The sequence below is a fragment of the Anoplopoma fimbria genome, chromosome 16, assembly GCF_027596085.1.
Source record: "Anoplopoma fimbria isolate UVic2021 breed Golden Eagle Sablefish chromosome 16, Afim_UVic_2022, whole genome shotgun sequence".
NCBI lineage: Eukaryota > Metazoa > Chordata > Actinopteri > Perciformes > Anoplopomatidae > Anoplopoma > Anoplopoma fimbria.
The window spans coordinates 9,177,243-9,189,301 of NC_072464.1; the positions used below are offsets into that span (position 1 = coordinate 9,177,243).

The 12,059-nt window shown below is 40.0% G+C and overlaps 1 protein-coding gene across 2 annotated transcripts in view; it reads right to left on the minus strand.

The window, feature by feature from the left end:
* Positions 1–12,059, minus strand: part of mcf2lb (mcf.2 cell line derived transforming sequence-like b) — a 39,756-nt gene that overhangs the window by 14,105 nt on the left and 13,592 nt on the right. For both annotated transcript variants that reach the window (XM_054615101.1, XM_054615100.1), the window contains exons 2-4: positions 8,269–8,352; positions 6,901–7,015; positions 2,988–3,078 (exon numbers count right to left, since the gene is read on the minus strand). In XM_054615101.1, coding sequence (XP_054471076.1) covers positions 2,988–3,078; positions 6,901–7,015; positions 8,269–8,352 — 290 coding nt within the window. The remainder of the gene's footprint in view (positions 1–2,987; positions 3,079–6,900; positions 7,016–8,268; positions 8,353–12,059) is intronic.

A 12,059-nucleotide genomic window follows, 5' to 3' on the forward strand; every position in this document is an offset into this window, starting at 1 on the left:
CAGAACCAACTCATACATGTGTGCAGGCTCACAGGGCTTTCTTTACCCAGCTGGCAGCGTTGAGACTTAATATGGAATAATTTGGAATGATGCACAAAAAAAAGTTGTCCTTGCTCGCAAAAATCTCAGCATTGAGGAAAAATATCCTAACTAAGCAAAAAAAAAAAAAGGATTGCTAGATGCTTTTGGAACATTCTCCTCATTTTTTTCATGCTATGCTACCACACAGCCCAGCTCAGCCAATAGGACCAATAAAATGCTAATTAAAAAGTCATGAATGACAGACTGACAGTAAGTAGTGCTGTGAAAGCAGTTGGATGATTGTTAAGGTTGGACACTGATCTCCCCTCCTGAGGCAATACGATTGTTAATGCTACCATAATTAGCTAATGACTTAAACGGCTGCTTCGCCTGATTGGCTGCCCTTCCTGAATGAGTTGGGGAATGCTGCTCTAAGCAAAAATGACAACGAAACCATAGTTAATAAGAACCACTTGGGATACGCACTGTTAATGGGATTAATAAATCAATTCAGTCTTTGCCCTTGTTGACCTGCCGAAACAAGGAGGAGAACTGTGATAATGGTCACTCACCATCTGGAGAAATTAAAATGATTGCTGGAAATACTGCTGTTTCTATAACATGGTAGTAGTAGGTGCTACCATACAACAAAGAGCTATTATATTCAGTGTATATTTTGGTAATTGTTTTTAACATTGTGTGCAGCACACTCAAAAAGTGGTTTCCTAAAGGATAAGTCTAGCAAAAGTCTTTATTCTCCTCATTGTCAACAAATCCCATGAAAAGATTGATACATATAAACTATGTAATAAAGATTTACGTCTTTAGTAAGCATGAATAGGCTTGGGGCCACAGACAGGGTAGAGATGTCAGAAAGTATTAAAAGATGCACTAAAGCATTGTTGGTTTTCTTCTTTTCATAGATTCTGTTGACAACAACAACACTATAGAATATCTCCAGACTTAACCTTAAAATGCAAATTGTAGCTTCTAACCATTCAACCGTGCTGCTTGGATATGTGGTCGCTGGCAGTCATTGTCATGGTCTACTTGTTCTTTGTTCTTTGTCAATTGTAGGCTGAGAGATGCGCACACACACATACACACACACAACACACACACACACACACACACACACACACACACACACACACACACACACACACACACACACACACACACACACACACACACACACACACACACACACACACACACACACAAAGCCTCAAAGAAGAGCCAGACAAATGACAAAAGAGGAGGGTTTCCTTTAGGGACTGACAGTAACTCTGCAGACTTAATAGGAGCCAGTCTATAAACACAAATTCTGTCTGTCATCAGATCAAACTCAGCCATGCACGGAGACGGGCAGCTTTTCCTTGAAACACACTGACCCACATTCACACAAGCACATGTACACATGTGTGCTCATATAAATAGACACACAAAAAGACAAAGGGAATCCTTACAGCATAAACATTCAATATCCTCTCTGATCCTCTCTCACACACAAACACACCCTCATAACATGTACACACTGACTCAATAACCTCGCTGAGTAAATACATCACAGTGTGCCATCACAATGCAATTCAGCCCTTGAACAAGTCTCCACTAAAAATATATACAGTAGCTGTAGCAGCTTGAAAGGTGCCAGTTTTCATCATAATCATCATAAGATAAGATAAGATAAGATAAGATAAGATAATCCTTTATTAGTCCCGCAGCGGGGGACTAATAAAGGATTAGGCTGATTCATCTATTTAGCAGGTGAATCAACTCAAACAGGACATTATTGAAGGGATGACTGACTGCCCCCTATTACCAGCCTGTCAGCCTGTAAAAGCCCCCCTTGTGGGATTAATAAAGCTTGATCTAATTTGAAATGAGCGTCTCTTGAGACCATACTTGGTGATGATGATCTCTCATTCTCTCTCAGACATTTCATCTTTCCGTATATCTCTCTCTGTCATGAGTTATTACTTTGCTGCCATCAGTGTTAATGGCAGACCTGTGGGGATCTGTCTGACCCAAAAGTTCCTGTTTCCTATTTATCACCAACACAATCATTTCTGCAATACACCTACAGGCAATAGAAGCTGAATGTTGATGTGAATGAAGCTGGTAAAGCTGTTAAAACTCATACTATTCGAGCATGAATCATGGTGCTGTTCCACTTCCCATTGTTTTAGCCAAAAAAAGGAATTAGATGTGTGATTATGAAGGTCATTCTCCCCCACACACATGTATTATGGAGAGCTGCCAGGCCATCACCTCCCTACACACACATAACACAGATGAACAGATAGCTTTTCGACCCTCAGAGGAGAACAACAACTGAAATGAGCAGAAAAAAAGCAGAGATCTGATTAATTCTGACGCTCTACCACTATATTTTATTCAGCAACATAAATAACATTATTAGTATCAGTTCTCTCTTTCAAAAAAGGTGCGATAAATCATTCAGTAGCAATGAAAAAGGTGATAGGAAAATAAATAACGTGCTATAGACAGTTTATACAGCTGTTTCTCTTCCTGCAGAATCATTCAGCAACTAAATACAGTTCAGCAAAACATTTAAATAACTGCTTGAACAAAAGCAATATCTTCTCGTCTTTTTCTGGCATGTGACTGTTTATTTGTCCCTGTAGCTATGGAAACACATGGCAGGCTGTGATGTTGATGGGATAGAGATCAGGGATGAGTTGGGCTCGTATCAGCCCACCAGGATGGAAGTGATATTGGTGGTGGAGCTGTGAGAGAGAGATGGAGACGTTCCAACACCTCTCTCTGGCCTGACAAACCCCCTCATCCTATGTGTGAGGGTGCGAGGCCAGCACCTTGAAAGTCAAATGTTGAAATTAGCACCTCTAATTTCAACATTTGACTAAAATGGTTGTTCCTCTCTGACACAGACACAAAGATATAAACAACACAGAGAGAAAGTAAGTGCTGGGTCAACTTACTGCGATACGAAGCAGGGTCCCCTTGACTGCCGCCCATCTGTCTTGCCGGCGATCGATGACAAGGATGAAACCCACGCCAGTCGAAGACAAACTGAAGCACACAAACAGACAACATGTCAACACAAATTAAACAGTGTACTAATTATACCCAGCTACATGGTGAGCAGAGCTTGATAACAGCACAAAGAAGTGAGTAGAGATCAACTTTTAACTGACATTGACAAAAACTGTGCCACAATCTAATGACTCCTAACTCCTAAAAGTAGTCAGCCCTCAGAAACGCAAGAGAACAAAGAGAAAAACATAAAGACATAAAACATGCATTTAGTTTTCAGTTGCTGTGTGCACAGTTAGACAGTAGTGAACCTAAGTGCTTGTTCACAGCTTGTTGTTTTGTCATGCTGCTCTTTATCTTCTGAGACAGCTGGTGCAGTCCATAAAAGGAATGCTGTGAAGTACCTCCAGATTTCTTGGCCCCCAGTTATTTTCCTGCACCCCCCTTCCCCCTGCAGTCCACTCTGGTCCCAGAAGAGAGGAGGGCTGTATGGTTTACGCACCGCCAATAAACAATGATAATTGCATGTGCAGCTCACCGGCAGACTCCCCTGTGTATACTTGAAAACCGATGCAACTACAGCGCTGTCAGAACCACGCAGGAATATCACAGTAATCCTCAAGAATTTGCTTTCACGTCCACCATCCTGCAACTATTTAATGCACATAGAGCAGTCCTTGGGACGACAAAGCCAAAATAAAAACATAGGAGATGGATTTGTTTCTCAGAGGCAGATCCCAGTGTGCAATGCTGTTTGAAGGAGAGGGAGCCAAATGCTTCAGACCACCACAGCATCCAGCCTGCCCCCCATGCACTGCATCTATCAGCCATCCAATGAGACACTGGGAGCTGCTGCGACAGGAGCCAATTACAGAAAGGCTGCAGAGTGATGAGCAGCGCTAGAAGCCAGTCAGCAGATATTGGGGGGAGGGGACAGACTCAAAGGAGGATGCGTCTGTAAGCATGCGGGTTTCATTTATTATGAAAACACAGAATGTTAATTCATGTCTGCCTCTCTACTTTATCTCACTGCAACATTTACATTCTTAGTGGCACTCATCATTTTTTTCTGCACTTTCCCTTCACCTTTATCATTTCCTGTTCTCTCCCTCCATCATCCCCTTTTCTCAGCTGTGCTCTCAGTCACCCACAGAGGCTCTTACAGCCACTACGGCTTTCAAAGCACAAACTGCTTTAACCTCTGCCGCAGAGGAGGAGGAGTAGAGGGGGCGAGTGGGACAAGAGCCCCTACTGCCTCCAAGACATTTACGGCTGCTGAGATGAGACGGTGGTTTATGGTGAACATAGAGCACCTGAGGCTGAAGAATCAGAAGAGCCGGATGAAATGACTCTCTGCTGTCGCTGCTAAAAGACAATGTCCCAAACGTTGTGTTATGTATGACGTATGACTATATTTTGCTTATGTCCAATTAGATTTTCAATAATATATTTCATTAATACAGTAATATACATCTCTTCCATCTGTTTTTAATTCTATTGGGACTATGGTTGTAAATTAGGCCATGACATATTTATACTGTTTTAAAAATGAAAATGTTGATTAAATGCACTATACCCTAAAGAACAAATCAACTATTTTGAATTATTGGTTCTGTAAGGAAGGTTGTTTTAAACACATGGGGCAATTTAAATCATATAACGTCTTGTAGTTGTCGTTTGTATTGTAAACAGATTCAAATATGCATAGGAAAGCACATGGTTGTGTTGCTGCTGCACATGCATCAGTGTCCTAATAATAATTGGATTCCTCAGGACAAAGTGTTAAGCTGTGAGTTGTAAAAAGGTTCTGCCTAATGGCGATGTGGTGAGGAGGGAAATTTGCTGCATGAATGCATACGCAGTGGTAGCAGCACACATTTTGCTGCAGCGACCTCTTCTTCTGTTGCAGTGAGCAGCGCAGAGAGAGACTGCTTGAGTATAAGAGCAGTGGTATATCAAATTAAAAACAGATTAAATGAGCCACCAGCGTAGAATGTGTTTCGATTTAAATATGTTTCAATCTTACTGCCAGGGTACCTTTCTGATATAAAACCAATCAGCAGAACTAGAACCATGAGTGCATGCATTTTCAAAGCCAAGGAGAGATAACAGGCCTCAGGTATTAATTCATTCCTGAGTATGTTTATAGATGCGAAGCCTAAAGTAAATTAATTAGGATCCAGAAAATCCTGCGACAAGACTGAAATTGATTTAATACTTAGCACATATTAATGTCAATAAACACATATTAATGTCAATAAACACACACATATATATATATATATATAGATGCCTATATATATGAAATATGTCATGCTATGACAAGCATATATCTTAGCATACTTTCTGGTAGTTCAATAAATAAATAATTCATATGTAATAACCATATGGTAAAGCCTACTTCTGTGAACTCCTTTAAATGAAACACAATTTTCTCGTGCAATTTAAGCCTTTAGTGCAAAATAACATTCCGTTAATATTGATCCAAAGGTATTTGTTTCAAACAAGCAGCAGCTGTTCAAGGGCACAACACACAGTTGTAGGACATTTGCCCCCGGCTGTGGACTGTTTGCCATGTCAAGGGTGTCGGTCCCTCAGGTACCACCGGCAGTCTGTCTCTGTGTTCAGAACAGCTTGATGCTCAATGGCATCTCACCCATGTCGTTTAGGTCTGATCATGAAGGGGTGGAATATGGATGCAAATTATATCTGCATGTTAGCTGGTTTTCAGCTTGGATTAAAAAAAAAAATGGTAGAACTGTAATACAACATTTTGAAAAGTTAAATCTAGACGCTGATGCTAAAATAGGCTGGACGTTTAATAATACTCTCCTACTTATTGATTAAAACTAATTAAAGTTTCAGTTTATTGGTTCAAGTCGGTGACAAAAAATGGCTGTATTGACAAGTTATTATCATCTAAAGGCCAACAGACATTAGCACATGTAGGCCGTCATAAAGACATGTGAACAGGTGTTCATGTGAATTCATCACACAAGCACAAACACCACAAGAAAAAGCTCTGCTCAGCTGTCTGTATGCATTATTCAGATTCGAATGGTCAGAATTGCTGCAGTTTCTATTTTTACACACTTTACCAGTCTGGTCACGATAAAGGAAGGGTGGTACAGCCAGGGGGAAAAGGCTAAATCATGTCAAAGAAAGACTTAATAGTGAGGAAATATCAAAGAAAATTCCAAAAATTGAGTCAGGGGATGGCTTTCTGGAGGAATAGTTGGAGAGAGAGATGGTTTCGTACATTTCCCTTCCCCCCATGTCTCGTCTAGGTCTGTCCATGTGTACAAAGACAGTCTGCAGAGGACTGATAAAGACCCTGGATTATTAATTGGCAGTTTTAGTAATACAGAAACCACTCTTCCCCTACAGATATCTATGCAATACACACTGACTGCCCATCCACTGCACAAATCCTCTGCAGCTTACATCTTTATGCAGTGAAATTGTGTTTAAATATTGACTGCCACCTACTGGCTGACTTCTTTCACAAAGGCATTTTCACAAAGTAAAGTGTTTATCTCTACTGCCTCTCTGACTTGAATACATCCATTCCACCATCCATCTATTTTGAGTTCACTTGACCTGCATGTGTTTGGAGTCCAAACCTGGGAAACCACTTCTACTTTATCACATGTTGTCTGAAATATATTTAAAAAACATGACTGTGGCTCTTGGTTTATCCATAAACCCACACAGGTTCATAAGCAGTGCATCAAGAGGGAGAAAACAAGTTGCTGGTGGTGTTAAAAATGAGGATAGGAAATGTGTGGTAATACAAGGTAGATGACAGGCAAAAAAAATCAGTTTTCCCCTTGACAATCAGCCAGTGAAGGACTTTACCTCGGCACACTAGTCAGGTAGGTCAGCACGTTGTGAAACTCTCCGCCTGTGACCTCTCCAAACGCTGGGAATTCTGGGAACACAATGATGGGGCTGCCATTACCTCCTCTACCTCCTAGAAAATAGAAAAAAAGAAAAACATTTAAAATTTCACATGAATATATAGGGGTTACCTATAAGAAGATTTGGTGTTTATCTCCTTGGGGATGCTGCAAATCAGTACAGCATAGGATAGTATAGTTTATGGGGCAAAGGCAAAACCATATAAACTTCATAACTTTCAAGCTCTGACAATGAGTCTAAGAAGGAAAATGTCACTTGATTTATTACAGCTAGAGTAAAGGAAGAGAGCACTGATGAAGAAGAAACTGTGGCCACATGGTGGCACTGATGTTAAACACTTCAAACCGAGGAGAAGAGCAAAGAGAAAAATATAAATATTGAAAAATCTCTCATTCGAAATAACCAAAAGTCTAATGTTGTCTAAAAGGTGTCTGTGTTAGACCCCATTGCTCGTTGTAAGAAGGTGATTGAGAAGATGCGCTTTAAAGGGTCTTTAACAATGGAATTTTAAATGTAATAAAACATGATGAGAAAAAAACGAGCGAAACATGTTTGTACACAATGATTGCTGCTGACACTAACACCATTAATCTAAACTCTTACATACACACAGACACACAGACACACAGACACACACACACACACACACACACACACACACACACACACACACACACACACACACACACACACACACACACTGTGAAACAGCTGCTCTGCTCTGTCAGCGCATGTAACTGGAATATCAATCTGTCTGCCTTTTCTTCTCTCATCACTATAGCAACAGCGAGTGCATGGTCATTGTTTCAACTTCTGCTTAAATATTTGTCTTGTTGGCTGAAGTCGCAAGGTCAGCTCTGGCACACACAGTACTGTACGAAATTATATAATTTGTCGGAAATAACTGGCAATCCCTGTTTAAAAAACACCTCAAATGTTGTGAAAGACACAAAACATGAATTTTATGATCCGGACATGCAGAGGCAGTAAGCTAAATACAGATTAGGTTACAGCAGCAATAAATATATAGGATATTTGTACCAAAACCTGGAAAAATGCCAAGAGGAAATAGAGGGAGGTGATATTTGAATAGCAAATATAACTGCCAGGAGAACACAGTTCACATTGACTATGCAAATATCAAGTGGAGTAGTTGAAATATAAATGATTCCTCTGGTGGCAGAGATGAGACAGATGATTTGTGCTAATTAAGAAATAAACTGACAGGCAGCAGACCAGATGAGAAACAATCATCCTCATACGCCCATACAGACAGATAAGCAGAGATAGATATGGAAGAGTCACCTGAAAGGAAGGCAAACTGCTTCTTGAGGTCAGGGGTGATGTCAGCAGCACAGAGGGGACTGCTCTCCAGCTGCATGATCTCATCTGGAGAAGGACAGAGAAGGGAAATATTAGTCACATCAGAGCTGAAGACGTACAGTGTTGAGGGAGCCTGAAATCTATTAAAGAGCTGCTTTTGCCTTACATATGATAGAGAGGGAGGATTAAAATGTAAACACACATTTTCCAAGTATAAATATAACATTTCCAGTACATTAAAGAAATACTTTCCCAGAAATTGACCGTTTGTGTATTAATTACTCATCCTGTGTTACTTTCAATTCTTGAGGAAAATTTATTTTTCTCACATGCCTCCGCGGTGAATCAAGAATTAAAAAACGGAGAAAAGTCTTTGAAGTAATTTAAGTAAATGTGGGGCTGCATTTAACTACAGCAAAATTATATTGAAACATTAATTTACAATCTCCCACACAACTCGTGCAGTATGATCCAAGTATATATTTATTTATCAAACTTGACTATTTAAAACCCTCATGCATAAACATGATCACGCTTGCTTCTCGCGATATTGAAAGAGTCAGGAGTGTTTTAAAAGGTAAGGTGTTAATGAATATGCATGTGTTTGATAAGTACTGAGCATCCAACTAAATTAATACGACTGGGATTATACTGCATGAACTGATATTTTACTATAGTTTTGCTGTTGTTAATCGCAGCTCCCGTTTACTTCAGTTCATCAAGACTTTTCTTGTGTCCCAGAAAATAAAGGTTTCCTTGAAGAGGGGTCAGTAATTGATATACAAATGGTCATCTTGTGGGCTAAATGTTCCTTAAGGCATGTGGTAATCGCTGAACCAAAGGAATGGCTGTTGATCACCTGTTGTTGATAACATACAGTATTGATAAATGAACCGTCTTTGTTGGTCCCCTCATTCCACCTTCCACAGCTATCCATCCCCCATGGACTCCCTCCATAAGGATTAAAATAATCAGATTTAAGGGTCAATGCCCCAGCAGGAGATGGGGATTCTGGTTATTACAGGGATCAAACTGGTGGCAGCAGGCATTCAGAGAGCAGAGGTAGTGCATTAGCAGTTTAGCAAGAGACTTTAAGGCCGTGGAGGACTGTATACCTTTATATATTATCAAAAAAGAATCAGACATGTTAAAAATTGTTACAGTGAATGTGAAAACAGGAAAATAACAATATATTTCCAGTTTGGTCTAAGTGGCAAAACAAAGTACAAATCAAGAAATTGACTCTGACAAAATGATTGTGAGATGAAGTAGGTTACACCGAACAACAGATGTTTCTGACAGCTGTTAGGCCTTGTGATTATGCAATTAAACATAAACAGTCTCCCTACAATATGGAGTATATGCATTGATATATATTTGAGAAACTTCTCAGTTTTGCTCCCTGAATAAAAACTGGCCTCAGTTTATCTTAAAATTGAGCTCTGTGCAACAAAGAGCAAAACCGATCAATAGATAAAAATATGTAGAAGTACAGTTATTTGCTGCAGGATTATAATGTTGCTGCTATGCTATGTGGGTCTCTGTATACATATGTGGAATGTATGCATGTTACTCAAGCCTTAAACATACAACATTCAATCAAACAAGTTTGTTTCATTAAATTCATGCAGCCATCCCCAACAAAACAAAACATCTAGGAGGTCTGAGCTGTTTCATCAGCTTTATGTCCCTTGTGACTAAACAGCCTTCTGTGATCACAAACGCGCCAAAGCGAGATGCCTGAGGGAAATAAAAGTAATCCAGTACATTGTGGTCAGATGCTGTCCTGAGAAGCTGCTGTTTTTGGTATCAATCCTTGGGGCATTTTGGTGTGCAAACACTCAGTGCGAACTGAATATCAGAACCTGTAAAACAACTGCTCAGTTATTGGCAACATCTTCCAACCGTTGTTTAAAGATACATGCATATTATATATTCCGTTCCAGGCAAATGTGTCCCTGTAGTCGTCTATGTCATTAAAGCTAAAAGACCACATTTAGTCATGAAAAACATGACTGATATCTTCAGCTCTTTCTTAATTTTTCCATTTGCACGTATAAAAGCACTTCCATGATCATGGCCGTACCCTCCATTGAGGTCACAGAGGTCCAGACCTCCATTTTTTCTGTCTAAAACTAAAAAGAAATTGTAGACTGTCAAGATAACCAACTTGCTTATTTGATCTCCATTTGGTCGTGCTGCATTAAATAGTGGCCAATGATGCCGGCTAGTGAGTTTCACTTTACACCCATATACAGCCCATATGTGATTACTTTTTTCACTGAGACACACAAAGATGAAACGACTGTCAATCAAACCTCAGCTTTGAGAAGGGAAAAGATACGGGACAAGATGAGGAGACTTGGAGAAAAAGAAAGAGAAGGTGATAGAGTTGAGAGAGGAAGAGCAGGGCTCTGCCCACTGACATGGTTTTAATGCTATTGTTATCCAATTATTGCTCACCAAACATCTTAAGTTGCGCATATTTAGATCAGCAAAATAAAAAAAAATTGGGGTGCATACCCCCAAACCCACTGGCTAACTACATTTTTGGTCCTCTGTATTTCTAAAACCCTGTGTACAACTATGTGTCCAGCCCACCAGGTTGCCTAAGTCTAGAGAGGTGCAGTTCTTCAGCATACCTTTTTAGGGTCCACAAAAATGAATTTTGATACTGTAATTCAATTAGAAAAAAGGCTGGAGGCACGAACATATAGGTGGAAAATTATGGCGAAAACAACAAAGGATGGCCAACTAGGGACCAGAAAAACCAGGAGAATACAGGAAGGGATTGTCTCACTGTGACAGACATTATCCTGTAAACGTGGTTACAAACATACAGTAGACTGCAAAGTCAAAGTAAATGTTTTGACTTTTTTCTCTTAGTCTGAATTTGTTGCGTCTTTTTGTCCTAAAGCCAATCATACAGTATCACCATGTAATTCCCATGCTGGAAAATATGTAGAGTAGTTAGTAGCAGAACTAAACTACCTTAACAGGTTAATGTCTTTCAAAAAAGGTATTTCATTTGTTTTTAAAGCTCATGACCATTATTGATCAAATGTTTTGTTCAACACCAGTGTACAATTACTGCATTCACAACTGCCCAAACAAATCGCACCACAGTTAGAGTAAAATGGACAAAATGTTGGCATAAACAGTTTGTCCCAACAACTTTCTTACCATACTGTCGATTCCCTCTTTATCCTGTCCGTCTGTCTGTCCCCTCACAGAAACAGCCCTTTTACTTCGAGCACTCCTCTGACTCCAGTTTTAACAAACCACAGAGTCTGGCTGTTAACTCCTTGTTGTCTGTTTGGTGATACTTATCAGGTGACTTGTTCTAGGTTATCAGTACGTTCAAGTTTATTGCTTTCTTTTTTCTCTCTCGCACACACACACACACACACACACACACACACACACACACACACACACACACACACACACACACACACACACACACACACACACACACACACACACACACACACACACACACACACACACACACACACAAAGTGTTTGAGGACAGGATTCATTCAAGTGTGTCTTCTTGCTCTGGCATTTTCCGTCTCTTGCCTCCTTTAAACCTTTTTCCTCGGAGACCAGCTGGTGCCTTTCCTGTTGTGTCAAAACAACATCTATCAAAGGTTTTAGCTACTCAAGGGGACTTAAAGGACCATAGCTGTGTTTTCACATGTGTAAGCCTGTTAACTACAGTACACTACAATTCTCTAACACTTCCCATTAATGTGATTTTATAAAGCATA